Source organism: Lytechinus variegatus, chromosome 1, assembly GCF_018143015.1.
Source record: "Lytechinus variegatus isolate NC3 chromosome 1, Lvar_3.0, whole genome shotgun sequence".
NCBI classification, from domain to species: Eukaryota; Metazoa; Echinodermata; class Echinoidea; order Temnopleuroida; family Toxopneustidae; genus Lytechinus; species Lytechinus variegatus.
The window spans coordinates 27,332,930-27,358,217 of record NC_054740.1 but is presented as its reverse complement, the minus strand read 5'-3'; the positions used below and the strand labels follow the sequence as shown (position 1 = coordinate 27,358,217).

The following is a 25,288-nucleotide window of genomic DNA, read 5'->3' as shown; positions in this document are numbered from 1 at the left end:
GAGAGCGATTTATTGAGCTCCACAAAATTATAAACGTGAAGGACTGAAAGAGTTGTGATTGATCCGATCAATAGCAACTACGGAAAGCCAGCAACATCAACACCGATTATTCATGATAGTTCACAATATTTTCTGACTATGATGTACATGTATATTCATGCATTCATTGTTTTCTTGGCTTCTCTTTGTTTACAAAAGACATTGTGCAAATTTCCTCTAGAAAAATAATGACATTGTTGGCTTTCCATAGAGTTATGACTGATTGGATCAATCGTTACTCTTTGTAAGACAGGGCCCTGAAATGTTGATGTAATGGACAAGCAATGTACATGTAATGGACAATCTAAACCATTTCAAAAGCAATTTTCTGATAATTGGCAAAGTGATCAATAGCTCATTAGGATGAAGATAGTAGCAGATCTTGCAACCATAAGGATGGGTACCATGCTTCCTTGTTTTAACCAGGGAAATTAACTGTTTTAACACTCTGTAGGCTGCATTCAATCAACACCTTCTTACCCTAGGTGGAAAGACATTTTCAAACTATGGCTGTGTTCCTACATTTCTTTTCATTTCGTTTCATATGGTTCAAACTGTGGTTGGACCTTGGGTCTATTATTTAAAAGAGCAGATTGACCTTACAGGTGAATGTAGGTCAAGGTCAACTATGGGTCAAATTCATTGAAAGCACATCAATTACAGTCAGACATAAACGTAGTCTGGGCAATTTGATGTCACTGTAAACATGATTGGGATTTCATCGCATTCAATTGATTCAGGCAATCTTCTGACAGGATCACATTATTCAAACTCAATCATTTCATATACATGTTTTACATAAAATCAAATGAAAATTACATTTAACAAAAGCAACCGAGAATAAAACCCTATTCAAGGGATTCTAGATCACACAACACTTCAGACCAATAAGGGGGGGAGACAACTATGAATGAAATAACTGCAGCTCAGAAACCTATGCTATTCCCTCAACTCTTGCCTTATTTCTTCAAAAACATGTCTATTTTTTATTAATAATGGCAGTGATTTTAACCTGGATTTGAGACTCACATACATGTACTGGGGCCCGTTGCAGAAAGAGTTGCAATCAATTCGCAACTCTAAAAATCATGCACAACTTGATTTTCAACCAATCAACAGCGCGCATTTGGGACTTGCGATTGATTTTTGACTTGCGTTTAAACGCAACTCTTTCTACAACGGGCCCCTGCTCCTCAATATCAGGGGTGAAGTTTTTCCTGTATGGTGTTTTTTTTTTGTTCTTTTCTAGTTGTGTACACATGTACATGTACATGTAGTTAGGATTGATCCAATCAAAGAGTTAAGATTGATCCAATCAAAGAGTTACAATTTATCCAATCAATAGTAACTCATTGGAAATCCATCAGTGTCATAATTTTTCTGCAGGAAATTTGCAAAATGTCCTTTGTTACAAAGGCAAAGACACCAAATTGTCAAGATATCTATGAATTTATGAAAATACATATCTAGAAATATTTTCGAACAAACATGTATTCTTAGATGTGGATGTTGCTGGCTTTCCATGGTTGAGTTCGATCAGATCAAACATAACTCTTTGTAAGTAGGGGCCCAGAATAGTTCAATGCTGGAGTCGGCACAATATCAGATGAAGGCCCATTTCTTCAGTAGGTACTGTCTTTCACAAATTCTCTGTATTCAATATCTACATTTTGAAAGATGTTTATTTTTCCAACAACTGAAAATCACTTGAACTATAAAAACAAAGAGGGCTCGGCGTTTTTTAACTTTACCCTGTAACATGTTTGGAAACGATATTGATAGGGTATTAGATGGAGCTGACTAAATGCAGCTCATGTTTGATGTATGAAGCCTGATGTGACCTTTTAAGATGTCTTTAGTGCCCATGGTGCTTGATAAATCATACTCGTTGTAATTGCCATTCATCCTTGTGCTGGGGTGACCCTCGACAAACCAGGGGGCTCCAGAGACAATTTAAGGGACTACCTTGTAGGGATGTCTTCACATGATAAACACTCATTCTACATTTTACAAAACCGACTTAGCTTGGTGTCCGCGAGCAAATGGGAGGCTGAATGTCAAACATTCGTATCATTGCACATAAGACAGACGGACAGACCATCCAAAATGTTCCCTTGCATGGCTTTTCATTGCTCTCAGTAAAAATGAAGGTGCAATACGCGTACATGTATAAGCCTACTGGCTAAATGCGCAGTGGTGCCAAGGTTTAATGTGCGCTTGTGGGATTTTGCTTTTCGCTTCCAGTATTTTTTCTCCCTTTTCGTACATACAGGGAAAAACTCTTTTTTTCATATTTTCGCTAAAACTAGGCGTTGTACAACACAAATAGCGAATATTCTTATTCATGCAATGGTGCAAGATTTTGCATTCGGTGAAAGAAAGACGCTCTATTCAACTCGGCTAACACCTCATGCAAAATCTTGCACCATCGCACTCATGCATATTTGCTATTTGTATAGTAGTACAGTATGGACATCCTCACATGGCATACAATGTACATGAGACAAAAATAGTTATAACATGGAATTTCCTGGGTTTTCCAGACCCTTTTTTTTTCTCTATTTATTTCAATTATTTGCTGGGGTAGACTTTTTCTTGATGACTTGATGACTTTGAATGAGGGGGGAAAAGTCAAAAGAATGAAACATATTTAAAATACATGTGTGACAATGGAGTTTATAGTAAACAAACCATTTTGTTACATTCCTTTAACTTCAACAATTTCTAAAATTCCTGCGATACATTACCTTGTTAATTCTGTTTCATGATGGAAGAGCTTTTCGGCAAATTTCATTTTTTGCGGCGTAAACATCACAAAGTCCACTTTGGGGTATTTCTCCATGAGTTTCAAAACGAGTGCGTACTCCTCCACTTTGTCGGCATCAATGTCCGTCAAGTAAGACCAGTGGACGAAGACCTTCTCCGTCGAATGATTGGAAAACATCTTATCTTGGAGTTCATCCTGGTTGGCAAACATGCGCCCCAGGTTCCTGTGTCCTATAACACGGACTGAAGTCTTTGTTCCTACGTCCTGTTCAAAGCCCTTGGTGGGCGCATCGTTCATGCGTATCACGCACTCGTTGCTATCAATTTCGGGGCCCGCCCCTCTCCCAAGGAGCTGCCCGGAGCTGGAAACTATTGCACATCGTTTACAGTGGTATGAGAGACTCTGTGAGTGAGTAGAGAACAACAAAAGAATAAGTTGATGTTTATTAACTGGAATTAAAGATGTCTGAGCTTAAACTCTGCACCTGGGTAGAGAGTGGCAAACATAGATGAATACTTGCCAAAGGATACAAAAGCACTTTACAGTGAAGATCCACAGTAATATTCCCTCAACTGGTGGGGGCAGTTTCACAAACAATTAAGTGTAACTTAGTGCCAATATTCATTTACATGTACAATACAGTGTGTACAATGTATCACTGCCTGGATCACATTATGCTCAGGGCATGCATACATTAGGTTTGTCATCAATGAGATTAAACATTTGATACCAAATGATTTGTGTGAAACCGCCTTAATACTTGGCACTGCTACCATCAATCAGAATAAAATGAAGATGACATGCAATAAACAACTGATTCTTCATAGTACAAATGTTTCCCCAAATGATATTTACCCCGACATTGAAAATCAAATATCCAGCTGGAACACCACACCCCCGAAACTTTAGCGATCATTCTCGTTTAAAACAACTCGTTCATAATACGTACAGTAGTACATAAAATAAATCCATAATGATGTCATGTGCATATGGAATTTACATATTGGAGCTAATGGAATCATGACATATGACAAGGCTTTTTGTTAGAGATACAAGTACTGGTAGCTGAAAATAAACATCATGACACCTACATGTAGATGTAGGATTGCAGACACATATCACAACTGAAGTTGTTTAGATGCCCAGGCAGTATTGTCTTTTCATGCACAAGGGGCAGCGGTCATAAAAATTTGATTTTAACTACTTAAGGTGGTGTCACACCTTGGCGTTTTAGACAGCGTATGCCCGACGTATCAAAATTTCTCTAAAACGTCGGCATACGCTGAACTTTGTTATTTTTTTTTCAACTCTGGGCGTATACTTAGCGTATTCATAACGAGTTGGACGTATACATAACGTATTAGTAACTTATATCGAACGCTTTGTTAACTTATAAGTAACGTATTCCAACGAATGCTTAGCGTTTTGCTGGCGTACACAACTTATGCCCTACGATAGCCTAACTTACGCATAGCGCGCGGCAGCGTATCGCTGACGAACACGTGTCGTAGCATATAAAAAATCTGCCGCTCGACTATTCAAATCATAACCGCACGATACATCACCGTATCAACACCACCGCCATGCCGAAGAAAACTCCTGTGAACCCACCTTTATATACCAATTCCTATAAACGTTGTCAATACGCCATTATACGGTAGCTGTAAGTTATAAACACGTTCAGTAAGTTTTGCGGTCGTCCGGAGCACGTCTTCATACGTCAATATACGTTGGAGTTAAGTTACACATGCGTTCAAAGCACGTTACTCATAGGTTAGAAGTAAGTTTTAGGGTACGCTGGACATTATCTCAACGTACATCGACTTATGAGTAACTTACGAGTAACGTGTATCAACGATCGCGTAACTTGCCTACAACTTATGGCCCGCGTATGCGGGACGTATGAGCCATACGCCGGCATACGTCGAAAAATTTTGAGCTTGCACAAAAATTTTCGACGACCTCGCCGTATGACGACGTATACCAGCGTGTTTTAGCGTACTCTTAACGTATGCAAAACTTACCCGTAACGCATTCGACGTACGCCAGCGTATTCGCCAAATTCCTCATACGTCGGGCATACGCTGTCTAAAACGCCAAGGTGTGACAGCGCCTTAAAAGCCCAAGTGGTTATATACCTATCATAATGAATTCAAATTCGAGGTCAAAATAAAGTTCCCTCTTTCTTGTTCAGATGTTAAACTGATTTGTTTTAAAAAAATTAAGCTAGAACAAGATGGTAGGCACTTCTGATATCTCCTTTCAATCCACTTCAAAGAAGAAGAGGTTCTTTAAATTTACAAGTGGAAAGCAAAATCTATATTGCACTTCAATAACGTTTCTCCAATTATCAAAAGGCTTCCTCAGCCACTTAGGTATACCTTGGAAGAACTGGTCACTGTCAAGTAAAAGCAAGATGTTTACAACTGTAGGCCTACAGCAAATTATACCCTTTTCATAAACCTATCCTCCAATTAGCCGCCTAAGAGTAATGCGGATAATTCAATAAAAATTGCGTTCACAAACTCCAAAAATAAAAGCCGCATTATTTTTACGAGCACCCATCCTGAAAAAGGCGGATAATCGTCATGACAACTGGACACGCCCCCTCCGATGCGGTTGTGTTGGAAGAGGGTGACCTTGTGACCGCACCATGGCAATTATCCGCATTATTTGGAAATGCATTCATAAACTCAAAATCTTGTCCCGATGCTGCTATTATGCGGATAATAGCAGCATCAGAGTAATGCGGATAACTCTTGTCCTCCTCCAATTTTACGACCAAATTATGCTGCTATTAGCCGCATAACTGGGTTTATGAAAGGGGTATTAGAGAACTCCGAACCACACCACTGCTTTGGCAAAATGGACACATTATCTTATCTAAATTCATTGATGGCTACATCCACACTACCATTTTGCTCATTCTATCTACAACAGTTCTGTACATGTATGTCCTCATGAATATTCATGAGCAAGCTGACATCATCTCGCCACTTCTACAAGAAATAAATTTTAGTCAAATTTCAATATTAATGAAAGTTGTGGGGGGAGATCAAAATAATAATTGCGAGCTTTTTTTCGTATTTGGAACTTTTTGGCAGAATTTTATTAAAAAAGGTCCTCTGCAAAGAATTGCTCTTCAAATGCCCTCCAAGCTCTGAAAAGCTGTCAGCTGGCAAACAATTTTGGTGTACATGTAGTCCCAGAGATGGTTACTTACAAGTGTACAGTGCACACAAACTTCATGAGATATTGGGTGATTTTTTGCTTTACATGTCATGTACATTGTACATCAAACATCAGTAAATTTCAGATACATGTAATATTCAACATCACTTTGATATTTCTCCAATTATTCAATTCAAAACCAGAACTATAATTTATCTTTGATGATGATTTTAAACTTTAATATCATACATTCTTTCCTCGAGAAGTTGGTGTATCCTTCTGGGGAGCGTTTCATAAAGAATGTGTGTATGTTTTTATATCCGACAAAGAGTCTCTAATCCAAAAATTACCATATGTGGTAAAAATGTTTCTCAGCCATCAGAATCAAGAAAAGGTGTCAGATCCGATGACTTATCAGACAAATTGTTTATAAAATGCTCCCCTAATTCTTTTCGAGGACATTAATTCTAGAATGAGTAATGATTTAGCACACCCCCCCCCCCTATGAGTTATTATTACGAGTAAAATGTATTGCCACAATTGATCTCTGGGGAGGCATTTGAAGCAATCATCCCTTTTCACCCTGATTCTTTAGGGAAAAAGGCTCAGAAATCATAGAGACACAGATCATTATACTTTAATACATACCGCGGAAAGAGATATGAATTTGTAATGAGAATGGATGTCTGTCGGAGGGAAACATGATGGCTAGCTCTCTACTGAATTCATTTTCTGAGATGCCCGCAAAATAAACATCAAATTGGGTCTGACGTAAGTGAGGGCATTCACTTTGGAGTGTTCAGAGAAATAAGTTCTGCGTGTACATTAATTATTCAATTTGAAAGAAACTGGACTTAAATAGATGGCATTTTGATAGGAAATACTGTATGCAGGTTACAAAGTAGAAAATATATGCGGTAATGTAATTGCTGTTCCATCAGTGCTGGAGAGAAATCAACTTTACAATTATATGAGTGGGAGGCATACATGTAGATAACTTAATTTGATGTAAATTGTAATTGGGTTTTACATTAAATCTCAAATCACTTAAACTTTTATCACATGGAATATGGTTTAAAATATACATCATACATGTATATTATTTTCATCATTGACAAGGATAGCAATGCGTGTTTCGATGATTTATAGCCATTTTCAAAACTAATCTGGACAGATTGTTCTATGCATTACTGAAATACTGGAGAAAATGTGCTAGAATTATCACGGTAGTTCTGTCACTATCAGACCCACCTTAAAATTATTTCAATTTGCTATCTCTGTACCTTCCCACATGTCTATGGAGTCTTTTTTCTTCTTCCTGCTAATGTCGAGATGAAGTACATTAAAATCTCTAAGATGAATTATAAAAGTTTACATCAATGTTGTGTGTTCCTGTTTGCAAATTCAAGTTTTAAAGAGAAATGCCAGTAGTTGCAGTAAACACTGGTTTCATGAGAAAGTCTGTAAAACCAGGCTTAATTGTCAGAATATCATCGAGTATCTAGATCTGGTACAGTTACATAAACTGAACTTTGTGAAATCTTGAAATCTACGCTGAAAAACGTTCACACTGAAGATTACCAACACAGATAGGCACACGTGGGACAGTGTATTATTATTGCTGGAATAAAGACCCGACGGAAGTGACCGAATCCGCGCTTATTTTGCTTATTTCTCAGTAATTACACGATTTCTCCCAGAATCCGTTGGCATATATTTTTTATTCATACAAACAGACACTTGGGTGGTCATTATATTAGATTCTGTAAAAAGTCATTTTGAGATCGTTACCAAAACTGGAATTTATCTTTAATTCCACTTTCAAAAAAGTATTTGGCTTCATTTCATAAAAGCTAAAACATTTTACTAGAACTTTAGATGGACAGTTTAATATCAAGTCATCAAACCCCAAATTTTCCCCTTCAACTCCTCAGGTTCTCAGTCACCTATGACTCATGTTTGCTAGTCATACCTTGCTCAGTCGTCATCCTCATCATTGTCCCACATGAAGCATTTCATGCTGGAGGAGCTAACCATTCCTTGCTTGACTGACATTGCACTCGGTCTCCCGAGAGGAAACTATGATACTTTACTTGTTTATCCTAACCTGACACTTTTTTCTCACTCTACCTTCTGTGCCATCGATTTGTGCTCATTTATTCATGATCAAGTCGAGTCTCTCTTTAAATATTTACTTTATTCATATTATGGGGCTTTCACACTAGGAGAACCAGGGAGGAATTTTTTTTTCTTTCTTTTCAGAATACACAAGATTTTATGCCGTAACTACTGTACATGTGTACTTATAAAGGCTCCACAATCATGTATTCATAAAATCTTTTTTAATTTTCAAAAGAGAAGTGGGGGAAATATATTTTATTATAAAATATGTATAAACAGAAACTAAAAAAAAATTCAATCTCAAACTGTTTACATTTACATTTTCCTTTCTAGACAGTCAACCCACACACCATGGTTATTAATAATAGACGAACCAAAAAGGGATATGTGCATGATCATATCTCAGAAGGTTTACAAATACTTTACAAAGGATCCTCTTCTATTTCCTCTTCAAATATCTTCTTTGTATAAAATATCTTAGGAATAAAAAGGATCACACCCGAGCAAGGCCTCGGAAATTCAATCAATATAAGCTATATATAAAAGGCAAGTAGAGTCTGTGACTATAATTATGTGTGCTTTGAATGTTCAATAATGCATGCACGTCCTGAGAACGTGGACAGTTTTTCTAGCAAGTGCTATTGCGGATGCCCAAAACCCTGATACGCATACAAATGGTCCAATACCTTTGAATTGAAACAAATCTAATTTGTATCTATAAAATTTGCAAGATATTGTACTACAGTACCATCTCTGCAAAATACCAGTGGTGGAAATAAATTTTAGAGAATGAAAGAAAGATACATATAAATCCCATGTGGTTTGATTTTTGAATCTTTAATTATTTTTTGCTAATCAACTAGAGTCCAGAAAATGGAGATGGAAAAATCAACAAAATTCAATAGGAACACAATTCACAGAACTTCACAAAAACCTTATTTCTATAAAGATCCCAACAAATTTGGATTGAGGAAACGCAGTTGAAAATCATGAATATCAAAGTAAAAATTAAATGTTTGCAAGTACATGTAAAGCTTGTGAGATTGGAAATTGTACTACATATATGTAGTTCGTAACAATATACATGAAAGTCACAAAAGCATGAATGGACATTTAACAAACAGCTACATGTATATCGAACCCTATGGCCCGCATTCTGAAGTCAGGTTTTAACTCTGTGCTGAAATTATGGGAAGCAAAAAGTGTCAAAATTTTCATTAAGTTGTATGTTTCTAATAAATTTTTGTTCTCTTTCCTGATTCATCGATGGTGAATCTAATCATAGTTTAAACTTCATAGACAATAATGAATGATTTGAGAGTCAAATGAGCTGAATTATGATATCTCTACTGTTAGTGATTTATGTAACACCTGGCTGTCCATGCTTAATCCACAACTTTAAACCTGAGTTTAAGTTAAACCCGACTTCAGAATACGGGCCAATGAAAATGAGTCCACTGCAATAGCCAAACATTTTGACAAGGCATCCAATAAACCACTCGTAAAACCTGATGCTGAGAGAGAGATGTCTGCAATTGTTACGTAACAAATCATATACCCCTATCCTCTTTAGGCAGCAATTACCGTTGTCATAATTGCTATTCACAACTGATTTGTTTACTGTATCAGAGTACCCCATATGAACACACTGCTTTACTTAAAGGCTTTTAAAGGGGAAGTTCACCCTGAAGAAAACTTTGTTGCAAAAATAGTAAAATATATTAGTGAAGGTTTGAGGAAAATCCTTTAAAGAGTAAGAAAGTTATTAGAGTTCAAAATTTTGCATTTGTGACGTCATAAACGAGCAGCTGCCCCATGTGTTATGTAATATAAAATGCATGAATTTCAAATTTTGCATGGTTCCTGATGACTTAATTTTCTTTTCTATTCATGATCGGGTGTGAAATGATTTGTCTACTGATATACAAAAGGTACAGCGAAAACCATTATCAATTTTCTGAGAAAATGACATTTCATTGATTTTTTACCATTTGCTATGTAGGAATGCTGCTCGCATATGACGTCACAAATCAAATAATTGAAATTCTAATAACTTTTTAATTATTTGATGAATTTTTCTCAAACCTTCGGCAATATTTTTTATTATTTTTTCTGCTATTTTTACAATAAAGTTTTTGTCAGGGTGAACTTCCCCTTTAACACACTGACTTGAACTGGACTAGGGACACATTATTGGAAAAGTCAACAAATGCATGGAGATCACCGTGCATTTAGGGATTTTGGTGACTAATGCACGCTTCAATCAGGAGCTAAATCAGAATGAAAAGCAATACCTATTTGCAAAGAGAATATTTGTCAGAAAAAAAATTCATCGACAAGAATCTTCAAGAAACAAACCAAGGGGAGGGCTTCACAAAGATTTCTATGGTATGTCCGAAAGTCGCACTTGAATTTCAAGTTGCGTGTGGGTAGCAACGCATCACAACAAAGGTAAGACGTGGTCTAGCACATGGTACATTTTAGGTGAATGTACTAAAGCTAGACTTGAATCAAATTTGTTTTTTGAAACCACCAGTTATGTGTATCATAAAGTTGTCTATACATGTAAGTTACAGTGTACTTACAAGCGACTTCACTAGCAACTGGTGGCCCTCTCTTGCAGTAATGATATACACCAGTACATCATTACATTGATTTGGTTCTATTAAGAAAGGGTCACCAGACACCTGTAAAACTGTTTGTAATCTTACATGTACTCGTAAACAGCTTTACAAAAATGTATGAAACACCCACCAGATCTGAATCCTAGACCTACATGTACATGTCATGTACTATATGGAAGCAGGAGACCGTCAAAAACACGGATATACGTCGTGTCGTAATTCAATTTACTACACGACGTAAATAATTACGTAGTGTAGCAATTCGAATTACTACACGACGTAAATAATTACGTAGTGTAGTAATTCGAATTACTACACGACGCAATTCCGAATTACTGCCCAACGATTTAATGTCATGACGTTAAATGAATTAGTGTCGCTACATCAAATAATTAAGGTCGTGTATAATTCGAATTACTACACTACTTAAATAATTACGTAGTGTAGTAATTCCAATTACTACACTACCTAAATAATTACGTCGTGTAGTAAATAATTACTACACGACGTAATTCCGAATTACTGCTCAACGATTTAACGTTAAATGAATTAGTGTAGTGACGTTAAATCAACCAATGAGACCGTTCGTTATATGAGCGCAATGCGAAGAGCTGAGACTACAGAGTATACCGGCAGGAAGTTAGTTGGATGTTCGACATTTGATATTCAAACTGTGAAGTTGGTTTGATATTCAGGTTCGATATTCAAACGCCTGGGAAGCTTGACCAATATTCGAGTCCGTCATTGCCACGGACCCGATCCGCATAGTACTGCCCCCCCCCAAAAAAAAAAATGTTCTACAACCGAGAACAATAGGAAATGATAAAAGGAAAGAAAGGAAAGAAAGATGAAAGATACGTTATTTTATGCATACCATGTCAAAATCAATCTCAAAGTTAAAGGTGTGTTTTTTCTCGCTGGCTCGAGACTTATTACGAAGCAAATTTTTGCTGCATGCGCCATTGTGTGCCCCCTCTTTTTGTTCTTATCACGCATTGAGCTTCACCCTAATGCTCGGGCACAATCATAAAACATCCTGTTCATACAATGATATGACCCCTCCGTTCTCCCTTCTCTTTCTCTCCCGTTCCCCCTCCTTTTCTTTCCAATCTCCCCCTTTCGCTTCTCTCTCTCCTATTATGTATTCTCTCTTTCCTTGTTTTTTTACTCTATCCACTGGCGGCACCAAGAGATTAGTCAGGAACGTGGTTCCCCATGCTTGAAATATTCCGTTTTGTTAATTTTAGCCCCCCCGTTAATGTGCATGCGCCGGTCAACCGAGTCAAGTTCTACAAGTTAGGGTAGGTGGTTACCCCGGATAGGCCGTCGGGATATTCCTGGGGGCCCCTTGGAAAAAAAATATAAACAAAATGCGATAAATAGACCTTTATTCCTTTAATTTTCTTAATTTGAGCCCCCTAAATGTGCATGCACCGGGTCAAACTAGTGTTTATAAATTATGGTTGCCCGAGTCAAGTTCTACAAGTTAGGATACGTGTTACCCCGGCTAGGCCGTCGGGGTATCCCTGGGGGCCCCTCGAAAAAAAAATTTCTTGCCCTTTTATTCACTGACGTTTGTCCCCTAAAATGTCATCGTACTTGGGCACGCCAGTGTTGTTATGGTTGCCCGAGACGTGTTGCACCTGTAAAACCCCTTAGCTTTCAAAACCCCTGAATATATTTGAATATCGAATGTTGGTCCAGCTTCACAGGCGTTTGAATATCGAACCTGAATATCAAATCAACTTCACAGTTTGAATATCAAATGTCGAACATCCAACTAACTTCCTGCCGGTACGTTCCTGTACAATACTCTGTAGTCTCAGCTCTTCGCATTGCGCTCATATAACGAACGGTCTCATTGGTTGATTTAACGTCACTACACTAATTCATTTAACGTCATGACGTTAAATCGTTGAGCAGTAATTCGGAATTTACGTCGTGTAGTAATTATTTACTACACGACGTAATTATTTAGGTAGTGTAGTAATTGGAATTACTACACTACGTAATTATTTACGCAGTGTAGTAATTCGAATTACTACACGACCTTAATTATTTGATGTAGCGACACTAATTCATTTAACGTCATGACATTAAATCGTTGGGCAGTAATTCGGAATTGCGTCGTGTAGTAATTCGAATTACTACACTACGTAATTATTTACGTCGTGTGGTAATTCGAATTGCTACACTACGTAATTATTTACGTCGTGTAGTAAATTGAATTACGACACGACGTATATCCGTGTTTTTGACGGTCTCCTGCTTCCATAGTACTACACCATACCTTATTGTTCGCAAAATGCCTGTAGTCATTTGAAGACAACAGCTTCTTCTTCTCCTTGAAGATATCCCTCTTGACCAACTCTCGCCAGTCGAACTTCTTGGGGCGAGGGCGCTCTGCGGTCTGACGCTCGATCTGCCGCTGCAGCTGCTCCGCCGTGTCCTGCAGCTGGAGGATCTCTCGGGAGACATTTCGATGGGCTTCTTTGGGTGGCCCGGGGGGCGAGTGAACGGTTATGTTGTTGGTTAGGAGTGCTTTGACTTGGTTTGACGTGGCTACCCTGGAGGTGCCATCGTAGTACAGGCTGAGAAATATGAAGCACGTCAGGGTGTAGCAAAGGGCAAAGCCAAGTATTCTGTGAGGTTTCTGCAAGGATAAAAGAAACAAAAAGTGGAGGAATAAATCAGTAACTACATTATCTCTATAGTATCACGTGCCTGGGAGCCGTTTTCCAGAAGGGGTACAACTACATGTACAAAACGATATATAAAAAGGGAGAGAAAACAGCCTTTAAAAAATGGCACGCTGCTCACTGACCGTGACCCGCAGGTCTCTCCTCCCAATAAACCAATAGGGGGTATGGAGACCTGTAGAACCTACCTCAGGGTTACCCCAGGTTACTCTACAGTGGGTTTATGTGCAGAAGTGGTGACTCTTCTCTTCACAGGACCTCCTATTCATCCTATCCAAGGGACAGAGAATTTCCATCATAACTTAAGCCAGCCTGACACTTGCACAATTTTGTGTCACACATTGGCACAACTCAAGTCGTGCCAGTGCGCAAACTAGTCGTGAACTGGCGTGAAGTGTGCGTAAACACGTCGTGACTTCGTGCCATGTCGGGACGAGAATTTTGAAATGTTCAAAATTTTGGTCACGACAAAATTTAGCGACCGGGTCGTGAACTATGCGCAAATTGTTCGTGAACTCGTCGGGACGATGCGGGAGGATGTGTGCCAGTGCGTGGCAGTGCGTGCCATGCCATGACTGTCACGAATGGTTCACGAACAGCTCACATCGTTTTCACAAATAGTTCAGCACGACACCGTCCGAATTGCGCAAACTCATTGTGCTAATGCGGGAAGTGCATGAACTATGCGTGAACTCGTCGTGCCAGTTCGTGTCAATGTGGACACTGACGGGCACGCATTCGTGAACTATTCATGAACTCGTCGTGAACTTGTCGTGAACTATACATGAACAAGTCGTAAACAGTGCGGAAGCCTCCCAGTTCGTGCCCCAAAATGGTACGACTTGCCACGACAAAATCGTGGCCAAAAGTCGTGCAAGTGTCAGCCTGGCTACATGTATCTACATTATAACAAATGAGTATTACAGTTCAGAATCTTCATCCTTTGCATGTCAAGTCGAATTCATTTTTATTTTACATTAAAAAAATACATTTCAAAGAACAAAAAGATTCTAAGCCTACATGTACAAGTATGTAAATGTATGTCTCATCATGGACTAGTAGGTCCATGGTCTCATTGAGATAACAAATCTTATCATCACAATGATCACATCATGTCAATTATAATCATCACTGTTTTCACATCATTATCATCATCATTATCACATTATCACCTTTTCTATGTTTAAGGGCTAATAAATATTATGTTATTTGAAAAAAGCAGGGCTCGAATTAATCCAAGGCCATCCAAGGCCATGACCTTAGATGCCCTCAGAAATGGCCTTGATGCCCTTTCAAATATTTGTAGACTTAAGGCCAAAATAACTGCCCTTTTTTGCTGTGGCCTTGGTGCCCTGCGGTAATCCAGTGCATGTGCCCCATTGAAAAGTGCATTTATTATTGATGCCCTTTTTTTGGTGGCCTTGGATGTCCCATAAGTGAAAACTGCCTGCCCTTTCCCTTAAGTGCCCTTTTAAAAAATGGCCTTGCCCCTTTAAATTCTTAATTCGAGCCCTGAAAAGGTTTCTGTTTTTATTCTAATGCAATTATCTGCTGTAGAACCCAACTCAATACAACAAAAGGAATCGCCTACCCGTAAAAAAATATTTTCTTATTCATATACATGTACATGTACTATAAATTGATTAATGTACAGAAAGCTTCTGCTGAAACAAGGCCACTAGATTGGCCATTTTACTATCAACAGTAGTTGTCATGTAGGCCTTGTAAATTGTATAGAAATTAGAATGTACATTATACATGTATTATATCTCAGTTTTTTACCATATTATATGTAAAAATTATATGATTGGTATGTTTGTATACTGTACATGATTTCAATACAATGATTGACGGATGGATAAACAACAACTCCAGCTAGATATTATTACTCCAGCTACATGGAGACGATGAAATGTTTCAAAGTACCTTCACCCAAATGGCATGGAAGAATCTACAGATAAACATGTCACTTGTTAACCATTGAATATATACAGAGCCTCTCATTCAAGATGACAGCCAGGAATTTGAAGGTGACAAGAGGATTTGCCATCATCATTACATCCAATGATGCCATCTTTTCACGAGGATGCCGTTTGCTTGGCAACAGCGGCGACGGCCAGATCTGAGCTTTCTACAGGGTTTGGAGGAACAGAACCCTCCTCAATTTACGTCGGCTCATGCTATTTATACGGAGACATCGAGCCAGTTATGAATTCCCGACTGTCACAGCTAGCTCCATGTAAAATGCATCAAGTAGCGGGTTGCTAACGGAGGGCAGTCTTGACCTGGTGAGTTGGCCTCTCTGATGGGTATACATTTAAAGGAGAGTTTGAGTGGAGCACGTGAGGGCAGGGATCGGAGTATTAAGGTGTGCCTGAAGAAGACATGGGATGCTCCAACCGAGATGGTTGTTTAACAGGGGGGCACTATTAAAGGCAGAGTGTTTTTAAGTCAGTGTATACACTATATGTACATGCATGATTGATAGACTCTTGAGTGTAATGATCAAAATAATGATGGAGATGATGACGATTATCATCATCATCAGCACCAGAATCATGATCATCATCGCCATCATTATCATCTTTGTACACTCATCATTCATCATCATTATCACCACCATTGTCACCATCAGAAACACAATTCCATGATGATATTAGACAATAACAAAAATTTTAATTTGTCATGAGGACGAACTACATGTAGGTGATCTGGTGTAAGTTTTAACACCCAAGACTTTACAAGTCAAGAATTCTGAGTTTGAGCAAATCTTGTGATGATTGAGACCAATATCTTCTGCCCATTGATCACCATCGATGATGATCCATCTCATCGTTTGATCAATCAAAAGAAATGTGAATCACTTGAGGTGCAAACTACTAATAATACCCAGCAACAAGGGGAGTGACGCAGCGAGGGGCAACTGCTGGCTGCCTCAGGCCTGCATACACACGCGTAGGGGGGTGAAAAGAATACACTTGTACCTTGCACCAAATACGCCTACATGTATTTGTAGGTTCACGCAAATCATCGAATCAATCAGGGGTGACAAAAAATAAAACAGGGAACAACAATAAACCTTTTTATAGTTGTGACACTATAATAACAATCATGAAAATCAAAAACTAAATTGTTAAAGGCTGTTCTAGATCAAAACAGATTAGATGAAACCAGCTAGTACACATTCAAGGAAATAAATCTGTAGGGTCTATTAATTTCATCACATTTAAACATTGCACAGAATTTTACACCGATACATACATGTACAGTACATCTGTACTAGACTCAAGTGGCAGGACCATACAGATACATGTATGCTACTTCAATAAAACTTCAAAAAGGATGTTACTTCCTCATTCACTCAATAACAGTCACATCAATTATCTGTCCTACTACTAGTTAATCTCCAATTGACAAAAGTAATTGAATGACAATGGAGTTCCAAAGACATTAAAGGTCAAGTCCACCCTATCAACAAAATGTTGATTTGAATAAAAACAGAAAAATCCCAAAAGCAGAACACTCAAAAGTTCATTAAAATTGGATGTAAAATAAGAAATTTATGACATTTGAAAGTTTTGCTTCATTTCACCATGGTCCATGATTTCACAAAATAGCTGCATGCACATCCTGCTCGGTGTGCAAATGAGGGCACTGATGACATCATCCACTGACTACTTTTTTTGTTTCATTATATGAAATATGAACTCTTTAATTTTTTCCTCATTGTCATGGGAAACACCATTTTAAACCTCCCTAAACTGTACATGTACATGTGTATATATTACAGGACCTACATGTACATGTACTACAAACACCAGAGCATTACACATCTTTACCAAGTACCAACCCTATGAGGAACAAATTACAAATGAATTTACAGCTAGACAGGAAGTTACATACTATGTAGGAACATTCTTACATATCCTTTTCAATATTTGAGATTAGAAAACAGAAAGATATGAATTCACAGAAATACATGTAGGAACATACATGTAAATGTTTTAATATTTATTTCCCCCCCCCCATAGGAATACTTGGCAAGTATGTTCACTACCACCAAATTTCCATAAAATTAAAAATTTCCATGAAAAAAAAACATACAGAAGAACATGACTTACCAACGTCAAATACATCGTGATACATGTAATTGTAAAGTCTACACATTCTAATGGTTATTCGTTTTTATACTGTACACTAAGTACAGTAGATTCCATACTTTCATTTCAAAGCACCATCTCCAACTGAGAAAAACGCAGCCATATGAAGGAAAAAATTGCAGATACATGTACAATGTACAACAATGCTTTTCCAAGGCAGATGCAAATTCCACTTTGTTTCTAATATACTGTACTTGTAGGAGGATCCACACAAAAAAGGGAATCCCTACAAAGAATGGAGTACTGTACAAGTAGGAGTAGAGTCAGTATGACATGTAGCCCTACATGTACATGTATTATACAAGAAATTGGTAACTCACTTCCATATTAATTATAAAGAACAAAGATGAAAACGACTTTGGCAAAACTTGAAACAGTGAGTGTACAGTGCTACGTGTACATACGTACAATGCATATATCAGGGAGTTGAGATACTATCAAGCAAACAGTTGACAAACTTGAACTCCCATACAAACACGAACATGTACTTCATGTAGTATGCATATATGTAAAATCACAAATTGGCCACTTTTAATTCCATAATTCTTGTCCATGTACAGGAAGGTCTTTGATTGCTCAAGAGTTATTAAAGCCTGGAATGTATTAAACCGATACGTGATTGATTTTACATTATATCAAGTCATCTGCTGCCCTTGTGATGTGTGACATTGAGGTTGTTTTTTGACAGGAAATAGACAAATTGCATTAATTGTGAATACTGCACAAAAACAAAGAGAATTACATGTACATGTAGTACATGTATGAATTACAATGGGTACTGAAGGGGCATAAAGCATGTACTTGTAGTAATACATGCACACTGAGTAAATAATAAACAATCTGCAATAAAACGTTTGATATTTCATCATAAGGTTGACCTCGATGTGTTTATGCCAAAACTTATTACTCATTATTTACATATTGTGTGGTTTTGCAAGATACTAAAAAATGGTGGTGAACCGAGGAAGTACAATCCCATAATCATGTGACATGGCTTTCCAAACTTTATCATCACTGTGGAATGGATTTACAATACATGTACATGTACACTGTAGCCTATTACCAATAACCTGAAAAAAACTAACAGATGAATAATAAACAGGAAAATATTTTAGCCTAAATAATTTCAATTACATGAACTAGATAAATGAATTCATGAATTCATTTATTGATTAATTACACCACTCAAAATTAATCAATAAATAGAGAAAAAAGTCATCAAAAATAATTTTAAAAACAAATGTAGATCTCACATGTAAATTGTACACCATATTGTAGGCCTACATCTTTGTGACCTAGTTTACATACAGTAGCTTGCAACACTCCTCCACACTAAATAGTAATACAAATATGTGGACAAATGATTCAGAGATCAATATAAAAATCAATAATTCGTGAACCATTGTTTAGTCTGTTGCTACTTTTCAACGCACACTGAAGGTCTATGGGCTATGAGAACTTTTTCTTTCATCATTTTCCTGTACATGTACACACTGTACAGTACATGTACATGTACATGTATGTACATCAATATCATGTACTGCCAAAGAAAATGAGTGTGGCCTACATTGTATTATATAAACTTGAAAGGGAAGGGTAATAAGCCAAAACAAAACATTACAGTTTTGCCTGCATTAATACTTTGCTATAGTGTACAGTATACAGTATAAATCTGTATGGATGTTGCAACTGTACAATATCTGTAGAAGTTTTTATTGTACAGGTATATTGTTGCCTTTTTTTATTACCAATTACCTTTCAACGTGTTCCTACATGTATATCACTTGCAAATTTTTCATCATACGTGATACGGTAATCCCCAAATTATTTCACAATAGGCTTTTAAGCCTTACATTGAATAGTAAATTGAAAAAAAAATAATAAACTAATTGATTATGACCCCATTATTTGTCCAAAAGGTTACATGGATGTTTTCCAAAATCTTTTTTTTTCCTTTTTCACTTCTACATGTGTATGTAAAACAGTCATTATCTACTGGTTGTTTCATACTAATTTTCCTTATATGCCCTAAAACTGATTGACTACATACATTAAGTGGACCTACATGTACAGTATGTGTAGGTCTACATGTACAGTAATGGAAGAAAACAAAAACATACAAGTACATGCACAAAGTTCTATACCCCAGTTCATGGTTCTTATCAAGTGCTATAAAACTGTCAAAGATTAAATCTAAATGTCTACAAGATGTTGGCCCAATATTTGCTCAGGATATACATGTACAAGTCTAGAACTGCATGATAAACATTGTTCCCACACATGCTGCTCATCAAAATGAAGAGAGCAAATTGCACCAAAAATAAAAAGAAAAAAAATTATGAAAGCAAAAACCAAAAAAATAGGCCTACAACTCAAAAACAAAAATAAAAGAATATGCATGTAGGCTTTTTTTTTTAAATGGAGGTGGTGTTAAATTACATGTATGACAATGATAAAGTAGTCTTTTTGATTTACGGTATACCGAGGTTTTCTATAAAACAGAGATTGTTATTTCAGAATCCGTCAGGGTACATGTACATGTAGTCAACCATTTTATTATTTGGAAGTGAAATAATTAATCGATCAGAGATAGGCACCAGCAATGGAGAAAAAATCTAGTAAAATGCGATTGTACTTGTACTGTACATCTGCGTACAACAAGTACATGTAATCAACATGAAACACAATATGGACCCAAGGCAAATAAATAGAAATTCCATGTACATGTACGGTACATGTACATGTATGTGTGTAGTGTACAGATACAGGTAGTCCTGTAGAGGTCAACAAAACATGAAGTGTGTAGGCTATTATTATTAATGCTTTGTTATGCAAATATACACAGTGAAAAGGGATATTCTGAACAAATATTAAATTTCTATCTAGACCAAGTGACCATGGGATGCAATACTGAAGAGGTGAACTGACTCACTTGCAGTAACTTGTACATGTAGATGGTGGAAGGAAGGGGAACATCCAAAGATTTGTGTGCCAAGAGTCTCTGGGTGCTCTCCTTGCTTTCCATTTTCACTGTGGCCTAAGGCGCAATGTCAGCATAATTCACACAAGGCGCTACACCTGCAGATGGTTCTAGGATGTTGATGACGCCTTCTGACGATGCACATGAATGTTTTACATACAGTAGAATCTATTTTTTTTCTACTGTTCAATCCCAACATGTGGGTGTAACATTACGATTATTTGCACAAAAGGGCACCAACCCTTTTTGCATAGCAAGCTACTTGTACATGTATAATATTGTCAGTGATTTTATGAGCCAGCACAAACCTACATGTAATTTTTGGTCAAACTTTTGAAATTGAGTGTATTGCATACGCTGAAAGCCTTCTTTAACTCTACAGAATGACCGAATTCAGATAAAAATTTGCATTATTTGAAGAGCATATATTTAAATTTCGCACGAAACGCCACTTGTACATGTAGTACCCCTCCTTTGATTTTACGAAGTGGCACAACCCATTCTTCCTGACTGTAGCAGTCTCCAGAATGGAGCGCAAGATGTCAATGATCCAACCTATACATGTAGGCCTAGATGTTGCACTTTATACATGTACATGTATGCAGCATGTATGCATTGAATGATTTTACGAACTGGCTCAAACCGGGGTTTGTGCCGCTAAAAACAGTGCGGAAGGTACATGTACGCATGATTTTACGAGGTGTCCTTAACCCCCTGTTTTTAAAACTTTAATAGCAGTTTCTGAAAAAGTCTGCGTTTCATTTCAAATATTGAATAAATGTACAATGTAGTATGCTTTAAAAAGGTAGCTCTGGTGAAAGCACAAAATACTGTTACATGCATTGTAAGCATCAGAAAAACACTGAAAACTTTGGACATGATTATCTCAAAATAGTGTTTTGGAGACCAGCTGAGGTTTGTGCCAGTTTGTAAAATCACTGACGATATTACATGTACATTAACATGTACACTGTAGGCCTGCATGAAAAAACAATGAACACAAAAAAAAATGCTACCATACATGTATCCACTTCCTTGTGAATGATCCTAATTTGCAATGACTTTATATGGTGTACTTGTTTGTTATCCAACAAATCTAAAAACACACAATCTCCAATTTTAAACTCAAACAGAAACGAGATTTCCACTTGTTAATGTTTACTGCAGACATCATTGGTGTTCAAAATGGAAAATGATCACAACAAAAACACATGTAGGAGAGCACTTGAAAACACATCTTCCAAAGACACAACCAAAATTGACCACTCCCCAGAACGGCTGAATTTATTTTTCCTCTGCCTGAAACAAGGAAATACACTCTCAATGTCATGAAAAGGAGAGTCGTGAGAATTTTTTTTGTTTGTTTTTTGCGACTGAAGCAGCATTTTACATACATGTACATTTATTTATTTATTTATTTTGTTTTATTAACCCAGGGTAGTCTCTTCAGTATACAACTGCTTTGCAAGAGAGCCCTGTTAAATGTAAACAAACATATTACAATATCATACAATGTAAAAGAGTAAAACATTACATACAACATACAGTGAAAGCAACTATAAAAACCAGAGAACAACAACAAATCACACCAGCATGATAAAATAGAAATACAAAAATAGAGTGATACAATAAAAAATGAACATGTACATGTAATATCAACACTTTTATTCAGCAGATGCTCTACACTCTATTCATTGTCTTTACATTAGAAAAAGAAATCCACCAATCAGACTGACGAGAAGGAAAGAGGGCATGCCTTGTGAGAGAGTTTCAGCATACATACAGCTACACATGAGTGTTCAAATTCTCCCAAGTGCATTTTGCACATGTGAGCTTCATCAGTTTTCACCTCATTCAAGAACTACATGTACATGTAAGTATCCATGAATTCTGGAAATGCCAAGAAATTCAGGGACACCTGAAAAGTACTATTACACAACAATTGAATGTAGCAAGTTTCAACATTGATTCTATTTTTAAAGAATGTGTGCCTTTACAAATGACGCTCATACATGTACATGTATTTATTTTTTGCTTGCACTCGCACTTAGTGTTTTTTCCCATTTTAAAAAGTGTGTGAATAATAAAGCTACATGTAAAGGTCTTCCTTGATTTTGGTCGCTTGGCCGAAGTTCAAACTTGCTTTATTATGGTAGTCTGATTTCTTTTTAAACTCAAATTTGAAGATTCCAGGAGATGCCTCTGAATTTCTGGAAATTTGGGATTCAGTTTTGGCTGGGTGATTTGTTTCTTACTTTATCTGTGGAAACACTGGGAAATACATACATGTATGTACATGTATAATATGCACTGCTTTTGGTGGAGAGAGATGACTACATTCTGCACTGATTTGGTCTGTGAAGGAATTACTCCTGTCCTTTATGCTGAAAAAAGTGAAACTGGAATTGTATGAAGCTAGGCCTTTGACGGATACCCTTTTCACCTTTCAAATTTTCCCTATTAAACAATCTAATACTAGTAGTTTAATAAAAAATTGAGCTTCCTGAATTATCATAAATCACAAAAAAGTTGACCTACTCTTTACATAACCTACATGTACCAGCAGACTGACTCAGCTGAGTGTCCCAAGACTGAGATGCACATTGAACATCAACAGAGTTGAATGATACATGCTTGCTGGAGTGGCCGTAATTGTCATGTCTTGAAAGAGTTTGGAATTGATTATAAATTTCAGCATAAATTTCATCTGTTACATTGCACTTTGTTGTCAAATAAATAATGTCTCAAATCTGGCAAACATTCAAATAGCACAAATAGTAAGTACTATTCGTTTGATGAATTTGGGTAAAACTAATTGAATGCACTGATTGTTCGAGTTTTACTAGTGCACATGTAGGGCCTCCTGTACTGTCAGTAATATTATCTGAAACTGGTATGTTGTGTAAAAAAAATTGACAGCCTTGAATGTACATGTATGTCAATGTAATCTGACTATCCTGTGAATTTCATTGTATTTCTGAATTCATATTCTTCAATTTACTACACACTATACAAAAGAAAATTTAAACATTAATTTTTTATAAATATTATCACATTCATAATATGATCCGTCTTTCAAATCTTTTTTAAACCTGGCGATTTTTTTTCTTTATTCATCAGACCACTGTACTTTTAAGCATACATGTACGTGTATAATAGGCCTCAATCTACATGTAAATGTAATATGAGGCCCTCTTTTGGTGAAAAGTATTAAATGTACCTGTACAGTAGCATATACAATATGTAATCTTTTTTTAATGAGATGAAAATAATAATTCTCTGAAGAAAAGTTTAATTCTGGGTCGAGATATATGAATAATTATATCCCTTACTTAAGATTGTTGTATTGAGAGTGTACACAAGGAGAAAAAGAATAGTTTTACTACAATAAACGTTTGCCGTGATATAGTTCATTTTCCTTGCTGACGTCACGCATAGTCCATTTTTTCCCTAGGGAAAAAGTGAACTATACGTTTTTTGACCCCCCCTACCTCGCGATACGCGAGGTGTGCGGTGCGATGCGAGCAGAGCGCTACTCAGCCAAACGGTACTCTCCACTGCATGCCACGGGAAACTTTCGGCGAGCTGCACTAACCAGGTGCGCTCGCTGAACAGACGATCCATACTTCAAGACTTATTATTTTCTCAACTTCTCGACGATTGTTCTATATCAACTTATTAAAAATCGTTTCGCTGTAAAATGGTATGAGTGGAAGGGATATAAAACAAATATACAATGACCCATTCTCGGAACCGGCTAAAACTATTCGCACTCAGGAACATCACATAGTACTATTCTCCCTCGGGCCGATGGCCCTCGGGAGAATAGTACTATGTGATGTTCCTTCGATGCGAATAGTTTTAGCCAGATCCTCGAGTGTCATTGTATATTTGTATACTATAGTACATGTAAAACCTGACAGTGGCCAATTCTCAAGCATTGCAAGATCAATATGTCATACTAGCCTATGTCATACAAAACAAAAAATTACATTTTATTCTATTAAATGTTAAAAAACAAATAATCACATGGTTTCCCTATAAAATGAATCCTAAACACATACACGTACAGATGATAAAGAAATAACCATATATCCTTACCAGACACTTGTGTAATTTGTATCTCAAATGATCCATAGCTCGGTGAAACTCCCTAGACGCTATCCGCCTCCATGGGGGCTGCCCTAAACTCTGCCAACGATGTCATGTAAATGGATTCCTAGAAAGCAATCAAGAGAGACAATGTAAAAATGGGGAATACACAGAGACAATGGAGAATAGAACAGACTATACAGCCACTACGGACAACCATACAGTACATGAGGTCACAGGATGTGTGTTAAATGACGTCGTTAAAAACAGGATTTGATCAGGCACACTGATGCACACATGATAACCTTGACAACTGTTGGATAATGAACTGACAAATTAAACAAATGAGAAAATCACATTAGGTGGTTTCAGACCGCCTCAAAGTTCGTCAGTTCCAGGTATTTTCTGATCTGGAAGTTTACCCCGATCAGAAAATACCAGGTACATGTACATTGGTAATGTGAAAGCAAACTACGCGTTATTTCCCCTATAAAAGAAAATACCTGTTATTAGTAGGTACTTGGCGAAATTACAAGAACTTTCGCGGGGATTTGTCCAAGATCGCAGGTATTCTGGCAATGTGAAAGCAATTTACGTGAACTTTTAGCCCAGCATGCCGTTGAGCGCGGGCGGCG

General features: G+C 37.1%; 1 protein-coding gene across 1 annotated transcript in view; it reads right to left on the bottom strand.

Annotated features, from left to right (window-relative positions):
- The window catches only part of LOC121410369 (alpha-N-acetyl-neuraminyl-2,3-beta-galactosyl-1,3-N-acetyl-galactosaminide alpha-2,6-sialyltransferase-like), a 52,356-nt gene that overhangs the window by 10,400 nt on the left and 16,668 nt on the right, over positions 1-25,288 (bottom strand). The window contains exons 2-4 of the mRNA XM_041602411.1: positions 24,663-24,780; positions 13,013-13,375; positions 2,787-3,208 (exon numbers count right to left, since the gene is read on the bottom strand). Coding sequence (XP_041458345.1) covers positions 2,787-3,208; positions 13,013-13,375; positions 24,663-24,698 — 821 coding nt within the window. The 5' untranslated portion in view covers positions 24,699-24,780. The remainder of the gene's footprint in view (positions 1-2,786; positions 3,209-13,012; positions 13,376-24,662; positions 24,781-25,288) is intronic.